Genomic DNA, 22,529 nt, shown 5'->3' with positions numbered 1-22,529 from the left:
ATGGCATCTATAAGTCCTGGTGGGTGGACGGCATTCCATAGTATCGTCCTCCTATGGTAGGAATTTGTACTGTAATTTACAGTTAGATGAAACTGGACCTTGCAGTGTCTGGTCCAGCTTAAAACAAATTGACAGTGTAATATGTTAATACCTTGTAGAAAAAATCATATGCATTGAAACTGTCACCAATCCTCATAGCACAATGTCCTACTTGTACCTATTTTTTATTAGTTGTGCAATATTTGAAGATAGTAAACAGCTATGATCGTATAGAGATCTTAATGTATCTACAGCTTTGTATATCCTTTTGGTTATGAGGATTAGCATAGTCATCCTGTACCTAATAGTATTTCATGATTACATTGTATATAAAAAAAAGACCTCCGCAGAGTGACACTTCTGTACATGTATGTGTTTTAGTTTTGTACATAGCTGTAACGGTTAGCTTCTATTTTCACATTGTCTCCCTCCGTCTCTCACCATATTTCATGGCAACTCCTATATAGCTTCACTTTGGCAGTCAAACCCAGTGGTGTGGATTGGAGGACCCATGGCCTCCCTTGTCCAAACGCTTGACTCTCAGAGAGTCATCGCAAGACCCGCTTTCCTGCCTTGCCCTCAGACAGGCAGTCTTGTGCAGCATAGTTCCTTGTATATAGTCTTTGATAGTTTTTTGTTAGCGCATTCGCAGCTAACCAATGTTGTGCTAGTTTGTAGGACCCCCTTTATCTGTCCTGTGGTCTGTAAAAAGCAATTTCACAGTTAAGTCCCAAGCAGCAGTCTTTGTTCAGGGGTGGGGTGAGAGACTCCAGAGGCTCTGAAGGGCCAGTGTTGCTGGACCATTCCCTCCAGCCAGATGCTAGACCAGTGGTTCCCGATACTTCTCTTCGCTTTCACTCAAAAGCTTTTCAAGCTCCTTCTACTTTGTGCCATATTTGATTATTTTAAGCTGCAACCCATGCAAGACTCTCTGTAATCCTTATTATTAGGAAACACTGTGCTAGCCAAGAGAGACCAGCCTTTTATGGCATGCAGCTAATACGGCTATTTCAGCTATAAAAAACTGACTGTTTGAAGTATATAATTCTTGCAGCGGTATCAGACAAAGTACACTGTAATGAAAGCTGGAAAGACAATGTGTGTGATGGAAGCTTGTAATATGACACTTGTGAGCCATGTAATACATACGTACAATGAGCATCTGATGTTAGCTGTATTAGCTACAGTTGCAAGCCTTTTGTGGTTTTAATGGCTGACTGGGGTAAAGGCCTGTATATGCTCTTGCCCCTCAGGGCCCCGGGACTGTCCTTGACCTTTGACATCAGGATCATGAACTACCTCTCAGGGAGAGGCTGGAACATCCAAAGGCCTTATTCAAAATCTGGATGCCAAGATGCAGGTCAAAGAAAAAAGAAGAAAAAGTATCCAACCACGGTCTGCGTTTACTTAAAGTAGTTAAGATGTACAAGGTTTTTCATATGAACAGGCAAAGTTGTCATTTTGTTGAACAAATATTCTGTGGAGGATACTTTTTCACTCTTGTATTCACTTGCACTCCCCTCTGCCTCGCTTCCCAGCTTCCCAGCTTTCCCCCTCTCCTGTCGTTCTCCAGCCCTCCTTTTTTCCTTCACAGGCTGTTCTTGTCTGGCAACTCGGCTTCTGGACTACGGGGAAAGTAGACGGTGGCTTTGTGCTCCTCGTAGCGGTCGATGTGCTTGAGGTGTACCACCATGTGCAGGGCATAGGCTAAGACGAGGAGAAGAATCAAAGACGTCACCAAGCCCATCAGGATGGCGGGCGTCAGGAAAGTGGCACAGTCACTGGCTGACGCAAACTTGTCCGACTGCACATTGAAGGCCTGTATCTGGAAGAGCACAGAGGGAAAGGTGGAAAGACGATATTAAGGCTAAACTATTGAGGACAACTGGCTCTTACTTGGCTTACCGGGCACAGAGACACTGGGCAGACGGACAGGTTGAGACAGCCTAGCAGATGGCTAAACAGACAGTGTACAGACAGATTGACAAACTGCCAAACAGACGGTAAACAGTCTGACCACGGACTGACAGCCAAACAGGCGGAACACAAAAGGAAATGGCTGGCCAACATACAGACACATGCTCACAAGTAGGAAACAGGGGAAAAACTATGACACAACAGTAAATGTGCAGACATTACTAGCACAGCAATGGTCGTGCCCCTTGTGCGACAGTGTACCTGGAAATCAGTGAAAGTGATGTGCCAGTTAGCGGATGTGTCAGTGTGAGAGCTGGGCACTAGCAGGGTGTCGTATTTGTGCAGGCTGCTGACGTGCTGGCAATGGTAGGATGAAGTGGCCGGGGCGTAGACCTCGCTGGCGTTAAACGTGGCCTCCTGGGTCCAGTTGTAGTGGATGTGAACACTGTCTAGTGTGAACCAGTTTTGACCAGCTGCTTCATAAAAAGTGTTTGACATTTGAAGCCTGACGGAAGAAACAATGTAGTTAGTTGCATGAACAGTCCACACGTATGCACTTACAATAATGGCTCAGTGTGATAAATTAGTGTTGGTCAGTGAAAATATTTGAAATAAGCATCTGCACTTTACCTGATTACCAGACCTCGCAGGTCCTCCACATCACCAAACCTTAATGAAAGCCTGCGGTAAAACAAAACCACACATTTTAAAACATCTAATTTCGCACAGTAACTCAGATAAAACCTCAACTGACCACAATGAATATGAAACTTATTACTGTCTTCTCAATACAGTACTTTCACACATTTTCTTAGATAATTGAATTTATATTTCTATATCTAATAGTTATAGCAAGTAATCGTCCTCGTCACATTTATGCCAATAAAGTATATTGAATTGAAGTAGTATCAAAGTTATGCTGATGCCTTTGCTGAAGATAAGTGAGCTTTTGCTATATTTGACCATATGTGTCAATTCTGTCTTGTGCAACAATTCACGAAAAAACTAAACAAATTCCTGGAACACATGTTTTACTTCTGACCCTGTCTGTCCACGGGGTCGACTTACGTAGCCTTCTCCTTGGTGCAGATGGAGCCTTTAGTGTCCACGGGTGAGTTGGTGTTGAAGACCTTCTCAGTCAGGTCAATAAAGGTATGGTTCCTGTAGCGGATTGCCATGCGCTTTGCCTTGAACAGAATGCAGGTCTTCCCATTGTAAGACACGCTCAGTGGGCCATAAGGCCCCATCAGAGACTGGAGCAGCTTCCTCTTACTGTGAGACATCCCTGGCTGATGCCAGTTAAAAGGCTGCAAACATATGAAGAGTAAGCGCAGGAGAAATAAAGAAACAGTAAACTGGAAACTAGCAGCACCTGCAACAGCAGTTTTGCATTCTTTGACTGTCCTCTACAGGGTGATCGGATTTGTATTCAGAGACATACTCATAAGCTTTGCCCCAGTTCAGGATCTGGATGTGGCCCACAAAATGTGCGTGCACTAAAGTTTTTGCTGATCATGCTCGCCCTTGAATATAAGCATCTAGCATCAAGAAACCCCCCAAAAAATCTAGCTGTTGAATAAATAATTTCTAAGTTTTTAACCAGTAAGTTAACCCCAAATTTGTAAAACCAGTCGTAAATTGACAAAGGTGGCAAACTAGTAGGAATTCAGCCTAGAAATGCAGATGTTGGAGGATCCAGCCAATGAACAGGGACACAGCAATAGAGTCCATACAATCAAGTTATCCTATTCCTCAATATATGTAGCCATTTCAGTCAAATTGTTGTTCTGTACCACTGATCCAAACCAAGCGTGGTTGGTATCTCTACCTCCCTTTTATGGAAGCCCAATTTTAAAAAGGGCAATTTAAGCCTGTCATTCTGACCTTAAAATGTTCAGTTTTCCAACCACCACTAAATCTCAAATGAGCATGGAGCCATGTCGTCTTCTCTGTTGATAACAGGAGCTTTCCGAATTTGCATATAATAGTGTGGTAGCTGTTAGACTGCATTTCTGCACTGTGCAGATAGAAACTGCCCCCTCTAGCTTTTTAATCTCTTTGCTCAAAGGCCACATCTCATTGGAGGGCATTTGGGCTAATCCAGCACTATTTTATAAGACATGCAAAGTGGCAGTCACAGTGTCTATGAAGTGATAATATGTTTGTTTGTTTGTTTGTTGGTTCATTGTAAAGTATTTGGATAAAAAATGGAAATGTGAGAGATGGAACTAAACATTTGAAAAGCTGCAATACTGAATACTGGTAGTTTAGCAGAGGTTACTGCAAGGAATCGGTTAATCCATATTTTGCCTGAATGCATCAGCTGAGGCAGCATATGGTTTCATTGCGTTTTCAGTTAGAGTGGTCTTATGTGTGTGGGTGGCAAGTCTAACCTCTGGTGAATGTGAGACCAACACCATTCCTACATCCAAGGTCAAACAGTGTGGCTGAGTGAGTATGCTCTGTTTTGTTTGTGTGCATCCCGCTGTGTGTGTCTGCGTGTGCATTTGTATGTGCAGATAGAGAGAGAGGGCTGATGGTGGAGATAGTGAGGGGAGAAGAGAGAGTGTGTGTACCTGCAGTATTCTCCTGAGTGGGTTTTCATCTTCAGGCGTCAAAATAACCTCTTCACTTTGCAAGCCGTACCCACCATCTTGACCTGAAAACACGTACACACATTACTGCACCGTGAAAGATTCTATCAGTACACACATTAAGCTGATTGCAATGCTGCAATGCAGATTGCAACATAATCATAAAAGTTCAGCCGATTTCACACACACCGCAGACTCACACACATAAGCAGAGAGAGATCCTGCGTACACCTCGGTGCCCGGGCTCCTATCTATTTCCAGCAGCTTTGCGTCATCACAGTGACTCATCAGCAGTTTATTTCAGTTACGGTGGTATTGTTCAGTGTTTACAAATACTGTTCCAGAAACATATGATTTGGAATCACATTATTTAAAGGAATGTCTCCATCTTTTTTTCTTACTGCATTTTTTCAATGAGCCTGAATAAAACACATCTGATTTGCTACTGAGGTGTTTGGATCACACACAAGCCACACTTCAAAATCCGTTGGAGCAAAGATGTCTCAGCATTAAAAATGCTTTTGTCAGAACTATCTATCCAACACATCAGCGTCAAAATTAACATGGCAGGCATGATTGAATAAGGCCTTGTGTCACACCAGATTTGTTACTTACTTGATGTGACTCTTGTTGCTTGTTTGGGGTTCTCTTTGCTGTGGAAAAGACAGAAGACACAATGAGGTCTGGGGATCACAAGATGCAAGGAAATGTTGGAGGTTTTTTCTTTTTTTTTGATAATAATAATGTAATGTACAGGATGCTTATTTAGCATTTTTCTTGAACAGGAATGTTTATTGTCTACTGATGCAGCTGCAGCAAACACAGGGACAAAAACAGCTTTAGAGGCTGGTCTGTATACAAAAAACACCTCTATGAATATTATATGTTGTAAAATGAATGTTGCAAACTTATATATATTATGTGGTTTTGAGTATGGCATGGCATTTATAAAATTTTGTTTTCCACTAAACATGGCATATATAACTTAGGATACTGTTCTAGTGAATATCTATGAAAGTGACCATAATGAAAAGATAAATAAACAAACTTTTGATTTGATTAACTCACTTATTAAATTAAACATTTTGCAACATAAACTGTATGATAAATAAAGGGATTATTTTAAAGCTGCAGAGCACTCAGTATAAAGTCACAGGACTTGCAGTCTTTTGTGTGGTCTGTTGCTTTTACTAAATGACCGATCTTTGATGTGCAACTGACCTACATTGTGCACAAGTGAAAGAGCAAGGATAATTTCCTCTTCCTTCACGTGTTTGCTTTAGCTGTGCACCTATCAGTCAAACTAAACCCTGTATAGCTGTGGACTGCTTGAAGTTAATCCTGATCCTTTTAACTGTCTAATTAAAGACGTCATACGCCACCAATGGGTTTATTGGGCGGCGCTGACATGGCCAGTTTTGTTTGTTGTGGTGTTCCACCCAATTCTCTGACTATGTGGTCTGCCCCAGCCTGTCCCCATTGGAAATCTGGCATGCTAATCTCCTCACAATAGCCAATTATACAAGATTTATAAAAGGTAAACCCTAAAACTTGGTGTGTCTGTTGTTTCATGACATCAGGATTGACTTCATTCTGTTTGTTCATCAGCTCTGGTCATTAGTATGTCAGATTATTTTATGAATTGCAGCACAACAAAGGCAATGTCTCCATAGATCTTTATCTTTGTTATCTTTAGTTGAATAGTAACGCTGTGATCTGGGAGGGAGGGCTTTTATAGTAGATGCATAAGATAGACTGAGGATGACCTGAATATTTATCAAACATACAAAAGCAAGTCAATAGCTGTGACTACTGTTTTCAAGAATTGCTCACATTTCGTTTCTCTGAACCACAGGACGGCTGAGCTGCACCATATACTGTACTGTAGTTAATGATCTATGAACTCCAACCTACATTTTGTTATAAAAAGGGAAATGGACAAAAATCTCTATTTTTACTACATTATTTGTTAGCTCAACAAGCCAGAAAGTACAGCCACGTGACATGTGAAGGTAGTCACATTTAATCTCAGTTTTTATCAGGCTTTGTTGTTGTTAATGGCAAAGAAAATTACCTTCTCATTAAGATTAAGTTTTTCTCATATTTTTCTTTCCATAATGTGAAGGGAGTATGGGGCTTTGTATCTTACAACATTTATGTTTTTCTCTAGCCTTTCATGCTCAAATTCCCAAACTGTTGGACTGGATTTGGGCCAGATTCAAGGAAATGCTGGATCTTTCTCTGACATTTTCATTGATTGGCTTACGGGCCGAATTGTAGACTCAGTCATCCGTTGATGCAAGGCACAATATCTTAGACCTAACTGTCATTCTCATATTTAAAAAAAAAAATCTTATTTTTCTGTGACAGGGCAGTGTAATCAAAACAAGGTTTACAGGCTTTGGCAGAAGCCAGTTAGCTAGTTAAAAGGTACTAGTGTGTCTGATAGGACTGGAAGTTACAGATTTTGGGTAGGTTGTCAGACAGCTCCAGAAGCGGAGAGGTTATCAACCCATCTGGTTCAGTTTCCACCTTGGACAATATTGTATAGTTTAATGCCAGATGGATTTGGATTAGTGGTAAGTACAGACCGGGTCTACTTGATCCCAAATATGGAGAGACACAGGTCCTGAACAAGATGAAGAGATTAAGGCATGATGTCACAGTCTGTGGTATTTTGGACTGTTCAATTACTAATTAAAACATCTGCAGTGACTTCCAAAATCGTGACTTACTGTTCACCCGTCCAGCAAATTTGAACTTTGACGGTGACTACTGTTATTAAGCTAATTTCAAATAGAGCAGTTTTAGGTTATTTACTTAAAGTTGTGTAACTGGTATCCCCTCGCCATATGTACTTTAAAAGCAGAGCATGTATTAGAGAAACAGACAGCTTGATAAAATGGATCAAATTCTGCAGTAAGACAAGCTCATGGTATGCAACGTGCTCTTTCATTGTTCTACATTGATTTTGTTTTTGTTTCAGGTCACCTATCACACAGCTGTAGAGTAATGTGGGTTTTTCTCAATAAATCAAACTGAAATTACTTAAGCTTCAGTCCAGTTCAACTGATAATGGGGGCTGTAGGTCTATAGAAAATATGGAAATATAGAGTGAATAAGTGATCAGCAGGGAGGTACTTTGCTGTCATTTCCTGTAAACCAGCTCTTCAACCTGGGCACTCCCCGATATATTTGTGTGCTGTGTGTTTATGTTTGTGTAAGCACATGCTGGCACACTCTTTATCTACTATTTCATGGGTAACACTATGACAGCTTACTTATATGGTAAATCCAAATATTTACATTTGCCAAGCTGAATGCTGGGTAAGTATTTTTGTATATGAAAGAGCTGCCAAAAGCACTATGCCTTTGGCAACTGGCAGTTGTGACTGATACCTCAGTGGCATGGTTGTTACTCGGACACTACTCACTTATCACCTGCACTTATATGTGAAACCTTAAAAATCTTATGACAAAGTAAAGATTTAAAAATCCCCCAAGACACCTCAATCTGATATCTGATTTACATATTAATGAACGTATGTAACCACTGCACAGCTACAGTTGTGCAATAACAACTGTTTGTGTCATTGTAAACACGCTGCATATGCCCCCCCTCTCTCACCGCAGCCCATCCCAAACACAAGTGAATAAGCACTCCTTTCCTCTGCACCTCGGCCCCAGCTGGCTAGAAGGAGCCAAAGGAGTCTGTGCGAGCATGAGTGCTAACTAAAGCCCAGCCGTTTGTTCCTGTGCCAGTTTCGCGAGGTCAGCAACCCAGGACTGCTGCGGCCCCGTCATTGGCTCAGCCTGTCACACGGTGCCTGGGTGCTGAACAGGCCCTTTATATAATCAAAGCCATGCCAGAGCCACTCCTTGGCTCACCTCGCTCCATTCTGTATATATCCCTAAATATGTGTGCACAAACATGCACATACACTTAGCATATGTCCAAATTACAAGTAAAAGATTGAACACACTATGATGATCATAAGTCTGTGACGATTGCAGTTAATTTTAGGTAAGTAAGTGTGAGGCTTTTAAATATTAACGGCAATGAGAATCATTTATGCCACTGGCGGTACCTCAGTCAGTACAGTATGTTCACTGGACGTCCTTATTCAAGCTAGTAGATGGATGGCTGATAACCATCCTTCATCTGTGCCTCTGCTGTGTGCTGCTGAGCAGAGAGAAGGTGTGGTGCCTGCTCAACAAACTTGTAAACAAATCCTCTTCTCTTCTGCTACCCTGGAGTGCTGAGCCACTGAGACTCTCTGTAAACCAGGATCAGCCCAACCGAGCCTCTACGTCTTACAACAGGGATTCAGTGCAAGGGAGTAATAGCTCGTTTTGTTGAGTACAGTAGTCATCTAACTCGTTATAAACTTCTATTTTCATTAGAAATATTAGAACAGCACTAAAGGTATTATTTAGCAATACAATGTGGACCTTTAACCATTAGATTTGGGCTTCTGAGGCCTAGAACCATTGTGAGTATCAATAGTGTATCACACTACAGTGACCTGTTTTTGTGCTCATATTTCCTCATATTTTGCCGACATGAAATTTCAAACCGATCTATGATAGTATTTCACAATGTAGCCTGCACGGTAAACTACTTTTGCAAAGTTATGTTGATCTCAGAGACAGTAATATTTTAGGGGTATATGTAAAATATATTCTAATAAAATTCATAAAAAAGTCCTTAATGTTTGGGGTTAACTATTGTGTCCCTGACATGGCAGGAATTTGTGTCTTAATCCCAGACGGTGCAGGTACTGGCCTATTAATAGATTTATTAGTGCAGATTAAGCTTTAAGCGTTTACTAAAACGCCTCCCACAGCCGTGCTGCCATTTTAGTGTAGAGTTAAATGCAGCTTCAAATTTGACCTCGGGTCAATTGCTAGAGTTATGTAAATCTTCCTACGCCTCCGAGATCAAATACCACGGTGCTGGTGTGAACAGTCTAACATCATGACTGCATTCAAAACGGGGAGTCACAAACATATTTCTACTCATGAATACTCGCCTTTGACTTGATCTTTTCTCACTTACTAATATGTGAATATTGTTAAAATTAGCTTGTGGTGTTTTTAACCCTTTAATCTTTCCTTAAAGGGGGTTCACTGATCAATCTGCTAATGGAAATCCAATAATTTGACCTCTAATCTGTCTATATTTGGGTCGGTTTGTCAGTGTTTAACAGCTTTAAAATAAGTTTAAGCACATGTTGACCATACACTGCGACGGATAAACCTTTGACCAAACAAATGACATATTCCTTAAACTTGAGACTGTGTTAATTTGCACTGCAGATCAACAAACAGGAGCAAATATGCATGACTAAATTGTGTAATGTAGTTTGTGTCTTTTAAGCATCTTTTACTTGTAAAGTGATTTTATTTCCAGAATTTCACAATAGTTCTGTAGCTTGAGAGTTATTATAGAAACCCTGTGGCTGACCCCATTCAGTCTTTGTAAATGTGTCCGGGGCCATTTTCATTAGATAGTGTGAATGATATAATGTAATTTGAGTCTGTTATAGCAGGCTCCAGCAATTGGGTTGGATCTAATTGACTTGCGTAACTGTTTGAGAAATTTACTGGGCCAGGTTGACTTAACGCTGGTTTCACTGGTAATTGAACAGGGATTTTAATGTAATTAAAATGTGTGCCTTGTGTATATAAAACTTTTTTATGTATTAGCGAAAACTCATTACAACATATGTGATCAGCTTTGTGTGACATCCATTTTATTTTCCGCTCTCTTCATAGCAACAAAAAAAGCTTACAACAGCATAATTAGTTTTCCATCAGCTAACAACTATAAACTACATCTGAGAAAAATTATCATTCAGTATTTTATCCTCATATGCTATATTTGCCTGCACTGTTGATAGACTGTTGATAGATGATTGAAGAAGTAATAAAAAAAAATTACAACTTTGTCTGCTTTTCAGCAGAAATGTAGAATGCTTGGATTATTTTACAAGTGTTGCTACAATAGACATTATCACCGTTGAATCATTTATGACCTCTTGAACTGCAATTATTTTGTTTCAAACAGGGAAAGTAAAAGACGTCACTGTTTCTAAACTGTACTTTTAACATACTTTCCTAGAAAGTATTTTTATGATGATGAATGGGGTTTTTCAGGCAGATATAAGGATACAGTCGGTCATCTCCGGCTAGTATTTTTTTAATAAATGTGTCATGTTCATGGCTATCAATCAAAGTCCAGTTGAATATTTGTCATAGTACCGCACATGTCAGTTACCACAAAAAATTAGGCTTACTAAGCATTTTCTTTTCACGTCCTTCTGCAGCCCCATGTCTATCAGCACTAGAGGCTATTAACTCTCTGTCCCTTTCCTTCTGCATTTCCAACCTATGTATTGCACCCTACAAGGCCTCTGAAATGAAAGGCTGATTTAATAGAATAGCATCTTGGAGTGTGTCAGAGCTGTGACCAGGGACTGCAACTGTTACGTTAGAGAGTTACGTACAAAGTTTGATCCGGGGAATAAGCTCGAAACCCCAGGAGAAATCAATGTAGCCATTCTCCGTCGGAGAGACTGCGGTGAAAAGTTAAGATAGGGATCTGTCAAGGGTTTCACGAACACCAGATTAAGCTGGAATGAGAGCAATCCCAGGAGACGTTGTATATTGAATTGTAAATCCAAGTTATCTGTGCCCTGCTCTTGCAAACATGTGTACAGATAATGTTGTTTGTGCAATAAATGAAAGCATGGCAGTCATAATCTCTCACTCTCCGAAGTGTATTACTCTCCTGAAATTTTATGAACGAGGCAAGTCATGAACAATGAAAAAAGAGCACTGTGTCAGAAACTGCAGCATATTATGGCTTTGAAGCATTTGCGCTATGGATAGTGTGATCCATGCGTGGCATAGTTTCAAGAGCCTTACATGGTTTTGCCTTGATGCCTCTATAAGCAGGCAGGAACTGGTGCTAGCAAAGGCCCTGTCTGATGCCCATTCAGTCTCGTCCCTGTGACACTGTTGTGAGAGCCTCCAGGTTGGAGCTCTGAATATTTTATCCAGATTTGACCTGCAGGACTGCATGTGCATTATGCAGACATGGTCGGCTAGAATTCCTTTCTTATCCCTCTCTCTCTCTCTCTCTCTCTCTCTCTCCCTCTCTCTCTCAATGACTGCATCAGTAAACAGACCCCAGCAGACCATCCCTGATGCATCCTCTCCTCTCCTCCCTGTCCCATCGTTGTTTACCTTCCCTCCGTGCTGCTCCCCCTCTTCTCCCCTCCGTCCTTGCCTCTCTCCTGAAGGCCCACGGCCCCAGCCTTATCTAGCTCCCGTCTGCCAGACCAACACCACTGTACAGAGACAACAGCCCCATCCGTGATCGATGAGCAGCGTCTGATGCAGTCCCCGAGACTGAGACAAACAAAGACTCGCAGCTCAGCGCTCTCTGATACACCAATACAACCTGCATTCACTATTTGTGATTCAACCAAGGTGGCATTTGGGGGAGAAGGGAAGGTAGGGGGGAAGCAGAGAGAAAGAAAGACCCCAATAGAACACATCAGCATCCCAGCATCTCTGCATGCATCTCCCCCCCCCCCCCCCCCCCCCACCCCACCACCTCCTCTACCCCCTCCTCTGTTCACAGCCATAGAGAAGATGGATTTACCTTCTGTCAAGAATTTTAGGCACTTCTTCATAGATGAGCCCAGGCTGAAACTCTTCCTCAGAGAAGGAGAGCCCAGGCCGGCTGAGAGCGGACAGCAAGGCGAGGGAGCAGAGGAGGAATGCGTGTGCAGCCATTGAGACAATGAAAGGAGACTGCCGCTGGTTGAGCTCCGCTTCATAATCTGCTCTCCTAGCAGTGCCTGACTCCCAGGCTCCTCTGACTGGCAGCCACCACGGCCAATCAGCAGCGGGCAGAGACGCTTAGCTTGCGTCACATTCCCCCTCACTGCACCCTCCCTCCTCCTCTCCCTCCAACCCTACTCCCTTCTCTGTCATCCTCCCTCTGCCTCTCACACTCTGCTCCCCCCCCACCACCACCACCACCATCCACTCCTGTGCTCTCTATCTTCTCTTTCTCTGTTTCATGCACACATAGCCGCAGGCAAGCCCTATGTATAGACAACGGCTCATTCATTTTCATAGCACATCTCATAATACCTATGCTACCTACCAATGAAAACATCCATACACATGTAGGCACACTCACACATCCATGTTGGCACATGAGCCAGCACACACACACACACACACACACAAACACACTCAGTAACAGCAGCTGGCTCACACACACACACCTCTGTGGAAAATCACCTGGGGATGTCAAGGTCAGATTGTGCAGGAGGATAGGAGGATGTTGACATGACTTTAGGGGGCCACAAAAGAAAAAAACGAGCCATGACTGCATGACCTAGATCTCCAGAACGCTGCCACAAAAGCAGAATTAATTCACTTGATCTATGTGTTGTTGTGAGCGCTGAGAGGGCCCGCGGCTGAGAAAATTGTCCACTGAGGCTGCAAATATGGATGACAGGAGCAGCTGAGCAGCCGTGAGATGAGACGGGACTGAGGGTCCAACCCTGACGACCCTGACGGCCGATCCAGTTTTCCTCCTCATTATTTAGCCCCCAATGCATGTGATGCCTCAGGATCTTGATACATCCTCTCACATCTTTTATTTTCGTATCCGATGATATGATGATTTTTAGAGCAGAACATTTAGAGTGGTTATATAACCAAATGTTGTGACCTATTATCATGTTAGATTTCCACATTGATGCTTGGCAGTGATTCACACTAAAAGAGTGACTATAGAACAATTTGTTTTAGCTTTTATACACAATTATATAAACATAGAATATAGCCATTGCCTGATTGTTCCAATGATTATTGGAAGTAATACCATAGCTAATATTGAGTTAAATATCAAAACCCAAAACATAATGTTGTTAGTAATTTGGGTTTATGCGTTACCCTGTAATTCAGCATACAGCAGCCTGTGGGTCTGGTACAATTATGTGGATAATGTATTGTGAAATACACTAACAACACTTTTGTTTGTTGCGCAACTAATATGCCACACAGTTATGAGGATCCATGTGTAATGTATTGTAGGATCACACTGTATATATCATTTTGTTTGCATGTGTTTGTGTGTGTGTGTGTGTGTGTGTGTGTGTGTGTGTGTGTGTGTGTGTGTGTGTGCTAAGAGGGTATTGCTGAGTGTTTGAGAGGTCAGCTATGTCTCCTAGGCCATACAGTAACAGGAGGTGACTAAAGGCTGTCTCAGCCCTCTGCATCTGCCTGCCACAGTCACTTCAACGGGTCAGTGTGTCAGTCTACTGGAGGGAAAATGCAAACTACACTGTCACTGCTGCCATCACACAGTGACTGCATCACAGAACATCCTGCGTAAAGATGTCCAGGTGTGACGACTTTAAAAGACGATATAACGCCATGATGTCTCATAACATTACGTCCTACATTACATACTGGATACACAGACAGTTTATCTCACTATCACCATGTATAAAACATGTGTATTGTATTACATGCTGTTTAACAACATGATTTAACTGTTATTCAGGTCAACATGTTACGACACCAGAAATATGGTTGGTTACAATGATTTAGCTAGAGGTGTGCCTCAATATTAATTAAAGTGAGATTTTGTAACTTTGAAAAGATTACATACCACAAAATGTATCTAATAAATGATAAGTTAAGTTCATAAGCATCCAAATATTCTCTACAGCCACTTCATCTGGTATGACTTCTGGTGGCTAATGTTAGCTAAAATATATTGCTGTGTTAGTAGACTATTGTCAAATACAATAGACCCGCAGTGTCAACAGTATACTACATTTGTGAAGCTTGAATAGAATGTCGCTGTAAATTAGTTTGCATTTTGGGTTTTTTATTAATATAAATCAAACATCCACTCAGGGAAACACAAGCAGTTAAAGACAGTGAAGCTTTTTTTCCTCTGCTTTTTTTCTTTTTCTTCTCCACTACAGCAAAAACTTAATGAAACACTTCAAATTTGTGATTAAAAAATCATGTTACAAAAAAAAAAAAACATTCCTTGCAAGTTTGATGAGGGAGGTTCTTGAGAGTAATTATTGTGAGGGGGGAGGGGGGGAGGAAAAACACACAATACAAAATAAAGTGAATTTAGTGCTGATGGGTTTGTATCACATGTATCTCACATTTTTCAGAAGTGAAGTCAACTCTGGAAAAATCTTGAAGATATTTTGAAGTTTTTACATGTCTTTAAAAAGGGTCTAAATGAGATAACAGACTTTATTGGAGACTTTTGTGTCATCACGCCGATAGTGTGCCTTTAAAGCCTTGTTGTTTTTATACTGCCTTATGAGACCAGAGGCTACTTTGTTTCTAGCCTAATGTTATTACTTTTTGCTATTTACTTCTGCCAAATGCATTTACACTTCAAAAATCATAAAAGTAGTGTTCGTTTGTGAAGTATCATTTACTCTCGTTTGCCACAGATCTGCTTTTCTGAAATAATCCATTATTGTTCAGGGTCAAAAACTAATCTATACTAAGGTTTTGTTGATACTATCACATGTGATATAACCACTCTGATTGAGGCAGTAGTCCGTGTTGGCTTTGCATTGGGATTGGTTGTAAGGTGCTCTTTTTGTCGACCCAGTTTTGTGATTTGCCCTGTCTCGGTGACTCATACAGCATTTTTAGATTATGAAACAGATCGAACATACAGAGTTTGGGGTTACTGTCTATTTATAGCTATGATCTCATATGCAACTTTTTAATCTTGCTCTTTATGCCCACATGGAGCACAGAGGCCCACACTACACAGGGTGATGTAACAGGTTAGTGCAGTTTTAGATTGCTCTACAGCATGTGTTGATGATGATATATGACTGCTAATCTACCAGCTAACACAAGCATCTGATCTCTGCTGTTAGAGCTGTAGCAGCATTAATCAAAATGCTAAAGCCTGTTTATTAAGAGGCCTTGAGTCTTGTGGGAGGGTAATTGTATCACTGCAAGTATTTATGTATATTTATAGTACAGCGTGTATATAAGTGTGGGTAGCTCCACATTTATGACATTGCATGAATGTGTTTGATAAAAGATGTAGAAGGAGGCACATTTTGATTATGTGTTTTTATTGGTATACATATTTGCTTTCTCTCACAACACTGTCCATCATATAGTTCACTGCCTCTGCCTTTTTTTATGACCTTACTCTCTACACAATCATACACATGAACACCCACTCACACGAACACAAACACACAATCACACACATGAACACATACACTCACAATCTAAGGTCAATAAATAAAGCAACGTAAGAGGATGACATGTATCATTGTATGATGCAAATATCATGGTTCTTAATTATAAGTGATGTTTTAATTATGCTTCATTTATCATGAATACATAAACATCCTATCCTTCTAATCAGGTGCTTCTCAACATTACATTGACACTCCTCAAATGTGTGTTAAATGACAGCATATTAACTCTTTAAATAAAAGAAATGTTGCCATGAAGTCCAAATCCCAGTTACCAATTTCAACAAACAAACACAGTATATATTTCCAACACTTGATGTGAAAACATCCTTTATAAAAACTAGCCTATTTATTAAATATAGAACAATCTCCAGGTAAGCACACAGTATGCTGATTAATCTGATGAGATTACTTAACGTCCTTAAAAGCTTTCAGTGTGTCACTGCTTCATGTCATACAGGCATTGTCCAAGGAAATATGATATATGGTGGATATATTATCTATTGATATGCAACTAAACTACTATCTAGTACAAAGCTAAGAAATTGGGCCTTATTATCTCCCAATGTACTCTGTCAAGACAATCGGTTCGCACAGCACTCTTTGTTTATAACCGGTAATATTTTATCATAAATAAACACGGATTCCTTCTATAAAACTATATCCATTCATAAACACTCACCATGTAGTTTTTGGTTATGTAAACCAGTAAAATACAGACAGTTCCAGTCTCTACACCTTTAAGCTGGCAGGATCAATCATGTGATATTACGCAATCGAGAAACCGTCCACACAGAGCAATGCAAAGATTTGATTGGCTGAAGCCTGTGAATGGCCAACATTTGTGATTAGCATTCATGTCACAACAATGCAGTTTCATTCAGTACTTGGTTCTTCTTGACTGACACAATGCCACCCTATACCACTAGAGGGCGCTCACATATAGCCCAGCAGTAAGAATTCAGTCCTTCAGTAATGGTCTCATTTCATGAGGCACAATGTTAACTTAAGAAACGTGGCGTATATAACATGGTATAAAAGGAACATAATCTGCTATACGATGGAAAAGGTCATTTCGACCCCTAAAACACAGCATTGAGTCCATCAGTCACTTAATAAATAAATTAATAAATTAAATACATTCAAATTAGCAGAACTAATACATTACTTGTTAGTGTGATAAAACTCAACTCCACACCAGAAAATGTGTGTAACAAAATGTCATTTTTCAAGCTTATTAATTACACAGTTCACCGTTTCCCTATTGAAATAGCAGCAAGAAATCCTACGTGTGATCAGATCAGATCAAACTAAGCTCAACTGATAAACTCCCCCTTTACAAAAGGTAAACTCATAATAATACATTCTGAATAGATGACATGGAAACAAAAACTGAAAATCTGTAAGCCGTGAAGTAGATGATAATTGATCAGCATAAATGACCTACATGCATGTCCTAATTTGTTAGCCCTCAGAATGAAATTATGACATTTTCTCTCTAATATGTCCTTCTTCCTTGTCTCCTTTCCTTTAAGATACAAAAGTGACATACAAGTAGAGACATACACTCATTTATAGCTTTTAGTTACATCAGGGTCTTTCTTATTATACTGAGACCCTCTGTGAAGACGTCAGGACTTCTAGTAAAAAGCTGACCTAGATCTATACACAGTGCTTTTTCGTTGCTATGACCTTTTCTATAATTAAAATACAATCTGAAACAGGCAGATGTGTAGTCACGTGCCTACAATATTGTCTGCAAGTTTGCTTTTTGTCCCATACCTGACTAATCTAAAAGAAAAATAATAAAATCACAGAGTACAAGCATTGGTCTATCCATGTATCAAGAGTATAGTCAAACTAGACAACAACTATCATGCCAAGTCTATGTTTATCTGCCAGGTGTAAAGATACTCATCATGATAATATTTCATCACATTGGTATGTGGTTGGATACAGAGTTATCTTCTTCCAATATGATTTGATTGTCTAGTAACTAAATTTCAGAAAGAGAGAGGCACCAGACCGTAAGGAAGGACGAGTTAAACATCTTGGAAAACAAATAAAGAAGTCTCTATATAAATATAAACTCTAGAATTGTCTGATAACTATTGGCGCTTTACTATGGGCACTATGCGCATTACTCAGCGCTTGACCAATGCACACATATATAAAACGGCAGTCCAGGAACAAATCATTTGTCCTGATCAAGGATCAGCTTTAGCCTCCCTGCCTTCCAACATTTGCCTGCGAGGCAGGAGTGGTAAAACTTACCCCAGGTCAGCGTCTAAGAGCAGCTACCCCTGTCTATAAAATGCGCATAAAAGAGAGAAGGCACAGAAACACAAACCCACCGTGCAGTGGGACGGACTGACAGCAGCAGTTTTTTGGGAACAAACTGGATGAAGCTGCAGGTCTGCTGGCAGCAGATGGGTTGCTTACGACTTGCGATGTCTGGAAAAGAGCAGAGATTTACATAGTTGCTGTCTCATTCTCTTTTAGTTTGTTTAGGACCTCTACGTGGATACAACTGAGTCGTTTATCATTCTTCTCCTGGCCCGATATAAGTCATGAGCCTCAGACTTGTGTCAATTACTAGAGCCAGAGTCACATATCAGTGGATGATAAACCAAGAGGTGACTCTATAGTGTTCCTGAATGCACCCCTGTGGACAAAAAGGGCTCGTTCAACCGATCCATTGCATAACTATCCCTAGCCTGCACAGAAAGCTGGTGTACTTTATGTCCCACAACAGAACACATTTACACAGCTTTCCTCCATTTTGTGTTTAAGCTCCAAATGAAGGGGGCAGCCACTTATGCTACAGATGAGATGCAGTCCTATTTCACCACACCTGTCTTCTCCTGTGTTGTTTGATTTGCTGCCTTTAACTGGGCAGATTCTGTCTTTCCCCCCGCCGGCTTAGCCACAGTCATGTTTGCCCCGTTGCTCCCTTGTCCTTTCTCCTGTTTGTTTGTGCCAACGGTCCTGCTGATGCTACGTTGGTGGACAGGGGTTGCTGTTTTCACGGGGATGGGTGCTTTCCCGTGGGGCAAACGGGGGTCTTCGCCAATGTCGACGGTGAGGTTTGTGTAGAGAGGCTCCAGCTCTCTGGAAAGGAGCTCATAGCTCAGAGAGTTGAGGCCGTCAGAGCGCCAGTTGAGTCTGGTCCTTTTCAGAAGGTCAAATCTAGAAAGACGTACGCAATATCACAGGTTTGTGTGTATGTGTGTATGCATTTCAGGGGCAAACTTTAAAGGTTTGACATTATGGGAAATTTGTTAATTTGCTTTCTTGCATATAATTAGCCACTCTCATGTCTGTGTGCTAAATATGATGCTACAGCCAGGAGACCGTTTGTTTAGCTTAGCATAAAGACTGGAGGCAGGTCCAAAAGTTAAACAATCTGTTATTGTACAGATTAAATTTAAGAGATAACACGTGTTAGGGAGCTCTAGAGATGCTAGTTGGAGGGCTTTGTTATCTTTGGACAGAGCCAGCTAGCTGTCTCCCCTGGTTTCCAACCTTTATGCTAAGCTAACAGCATCCTGGATGTAGCTTCATATATAACGGACAGACATAAGAGAGGCATCGATCTTCTCATCCAATTACCTGCAGAAAAGTCAATAACCACATCCTTTCCAAAATGTAAAATGTTATTTTAACAACACCATTAGATATTTCCACATGTTAATGTGACTTTTTACGCCAAGGCTGATTACAGGAGCTTGTTTTCATTTCAAGGAAATCTGCCCGAAGCATTATGGGCAAGAAAATTTTTGTGAAAAATAGAATGTAATAGAAAAATGTCACATCCATTATTGTTAACACATATTATTCTAATCCAAGTACCCAGTCAGAAACATCCAAATTGCCCCAACAAAATTAGATCAAAGGGTAAAATATCTCTTCTTAATTCTTGTGTGTGTCCATCTGGTACCTGCGTGGGTTTTGTTCATTGCCTCTGTCTCCTTTGTGCTTGATCATCTTGTAATGACCAATGGCCACTGGAGGGCGCATGATCTTCATGCCAGATAGACGTACTCTGGACAGGAAGCACACAAAAGTCAAAAGGAACAGCACATTCTCATAGTCAGAAAATTTAAAATAAACTAAACCTGGCACTTAAGTGGTCATGCTATTTTCGGAAACACAAAGCAACACTCAAACATTTAAAAGCAGAAAAAAAGCAAACACAGAATTGTGGGTGACATATGAGAATAACATACTTTTATGGTCTATAGGCGGTGGAAAACACTGTGGTTCCCTTTTTTCCATCTCTGGTTCTTGCGTACTACCCCAGTTATCTAAGTCAATCAAAACATGGCGTAATTTATGTCGTGAATGTCCAGTACGTGATACATTTTAAGTTGCAAACATCATGCACAAAAGGCAAAGTAGGGGAGAATTGTTCTCGTAGTTTTACTTCATGTAATAATTAGTGCAAGCTTTTTTTATTTTTACTTTTTATTTTTTCACTGTCAGATTAGCAAATGGTAGAAGAGCCAGAAAGTGGACAGAAGGGACCACAGCATAGAAATTAGATGAAAACTGCCTGACAACTTTTAAGCACGCAGCCCAGGCCAAATCTCCGAGCTAGTCCATGCAAACATACTCACTGAGCCCACTCCAAGAGACACACAGCAAAGCCACAGCAATGGGAGGAGACGTGAAGATGATAGATGATGTTAAAACAGATGAAATAAAAAACATGTGGTACAGTGGTTGTAAACATGAGAAAAGTAAGAAATGCGTAGCTCAAAAGAGATTAAAAAAGTACAAGAAGCGGAGAGGCTTAAATGGTTTTGCATGCAGTTCTGATCTGAACACCCGTGCACAGTTTTACAGTGCACTCTGTCATGCAGGACCTCTGCCCTTTTATCCCTCCTCACCTAGCAGCAATGTCATCATCCTCTCCGCCCCAGCCCCAGTACTGGTTAGGGAAGCCGTTCATCTTCATGTATTGGTCTGGGCTCACTGCAGACACCCCACCAAAATACTGTGGGTACGGCAGCCTGGGAGGGTCACATCACCGAAGTACAATCTTGAAAATAATGTCTCAGCACAATACACTATACGTGTAGAAGTCCATCAACTCACACATACACACTTTGCTTCTACCTGTATCTGAACTTGTCCATGGCCACAGACATGTGTGTTGGGAACTGTTTGTGACAGGTGTAGGTGTTGTGGTCGTTCTCGGGCAGCAGGTCAACATCGTGCAGGAAGATGCAGCTCCAGTCTTCATCTCTGAGGGCCTCCCGCACCCCGACATTCAGCAGCTTGGCTCGGTTAAAAGTACTGTTACCCCACTGAAGTCAGAAACAGAGACAGAGGGTAACACACAGCTAAAACAAATAGAGCATGAGAGAGCACAATGTGTGAGTAAATAGTGCGTTGCTATGGTTACAGTTTTGGTACATTGTAGCCTGAGAAGTTACAGACATCATGACTTATAAAAGACCTTAACAATATCATTTTTAATATCCAGTTAATCCAAAATTACGTAAAAAAACAACAAATTTTCTTATTTGGGCTATCTCTAAAAGCATCTACTGGAGCCTTGTAAGTAATTTGGGTTTTATTTGCTAAGGTTTTTCAGACACTTGTATCGGAGACTCACTTTTTCATAAATAGGAGGAAACTCCACGGAAAACTGTCATCATCATGCAATAATAATACATTGTAGTAATACAATAGTAATATATCACAGTGTTATTATTACATTATTGTTACATTAGTAACACCAATATTACAAAATTCTACTATTATGTCAGGAATTTTTACTTAAAGTATGACACTAATAATGTACTGACATCACACCAGCACAGCAGTATGCATTTCTCATGACAGGGACAATGCAAGCTATTGAATAACACTCTGAACACACATATAGATAATACATTTTTAAACCTGCATGCACACACAAACACACACTCATAGATAACCTTACCTGCTGTACTATATAGATGCTGTAGTGGATCTGCTGTCGTTGCAGGAAGGGGTGGAGGTGATAAAGGAGCGCACGGAGGTGGGTCTGCCGGTTCCGGTATGGTACCACTATTGCTGTGTGGTGGCGCGGCTCACAGTCAGGAGGCCGGTAGTGTCCGCCTCGCGACACTAACGGGTTCCTCTGTCTGATCTCCTCAAGGGACAGAGGAGAGGAGAGAGTGACAGACACAGGTCCGACTGGAGGAAAGGAAAAAAAGTGTTAGAAGGGATATAGATTGTCAGCTTTGAATGCCACACTATCAATCACTTTGCATTTTTCTGTGTGTGCATGTATTACAAACGACAACACACATTCAGCCCCTCTCGCTCTCTCACCCAGCAGTGGGGAAGGGATCTGGCAGTCTCTCAGCGGTGGTCCTGTAGGAGGGGGTCCAGTGCCAGCGTTGCGAGGCGGGGGAGGCGGCACTCCCAAATGACTGAGGTTGGTATAGACGTCGTGAGGTCGAGAGTAATCAAACTCTGGCTCTGTGGTGTGCACCAGGACAGACACCAGGCCTCGGAAGCCCCCAAGGGAGAAATAGAGAACAAAGGCAAACTGGAAGCCCACCAGCAAGGCCAGTGTACACGGGGAGTCCAGAGAGCGTCCGTACCAAGCCATAATAAAGTAAGATTGTAAAGGTACAGTGAAATGGAGAGATGGGAAGGAGCAAGTGGTAGCTGGATGAGGATGGTG

The 22,529-nt window shown here is 41.1% G+C and overlaps 2 protein-coding genes across 3 annotated transcripts; both read right to left on the bottom strand.

Moving 5' to 3' along the window:
• Positions 1 to 1,627: 1,627 nt before the first annotated feature.
• Positions 1,628 to 12,356, bottom strand: atp6ap1lb (ATPase H+ transporting accessory protein 1 like b). The gene is made up of 8 exons (XM_054608705.1): positions 12,223 to 12,356; positions 11,802 to 11,888; positions 5,166 to 5,203; positions 4,533 to 4,615; positions 3,025 to 3,263; positions 2,587 to 2,637; positions 2,218 to 2,461; positions 1,628 to 1,864 (listed from the first exon to the last, which is right to left on the bottom strand). Exons 1-8 carry the CDS (start codon positions 12,354 to 12,356, stop codon positions 1,628 to 1,630), a joined length of 1,113 nt encoding a protein of 370 aa, XP_054464680.1.
• A 3,379-nt stretch (positions 12,357 to 15,735) lies between these two features.
• b4galt3 (UDP-Gal:betaGlcNAc beta 1,4- galactosyltransferase, polypeptide 3) lies at positions 15,736 to 22,454 on the bottom strand. 2 transcript variants are annotated; one of them, XM_054609163.1, is made up of 7 exons: positions 22,172 to 22,454; positions 21,798 to 22,033; positions 20,966 to 21,156; positions 20,737 to 20,859; positions 19,785 to 19,889; positions 18,699 to 19,033; positions 15,736 to 18,298 (listed from the first exon to the last, which is right to left on the bottom strand). In XM_054609163.1, the coding sequence occupies exons 1-7, from the start codon at positions 22,452 to 22,454 to the stop codon at positions 18,132 to 18,134; spliced, it is 1,440 nt and encodes a 479-aa protein (XP_054465138.1). In that variant the 3' UTR covers positions 15,736 to 18,131. The 2 variants fall into 2 exon arrangements, with proteins under 2 accessions (XP_054465138.1, XP_054465139.1); XM_054609164.1 differs by having other exon boundaries at positions 18,214 to 19,033.
• Between the last annotated feature and the right edge of the window lie 75 nt (positions 22,455 to 22,529).

This window comes from Anoplopoma fimbria, chromosome 12, assembly GCF_027596085.1.
Source record: "Anoplopoma fimbria isolate UVic2021 breed Golden Eagle Sablefish chromosome 12, Afim_UVic_2022, whole genome shotgun sequence".
NCBI lineage: Eukaryota > Metazoa > Chordata > Actinopteri > Perciformes > Anoplopomatidae > Anoplopoma > Anoplopoma fimbria.
The sequence above is the reverse complement of the archived record's forward strand: the minus strand, read 5'-3'. Positions and strand labels throughout refer to the sequence as shown.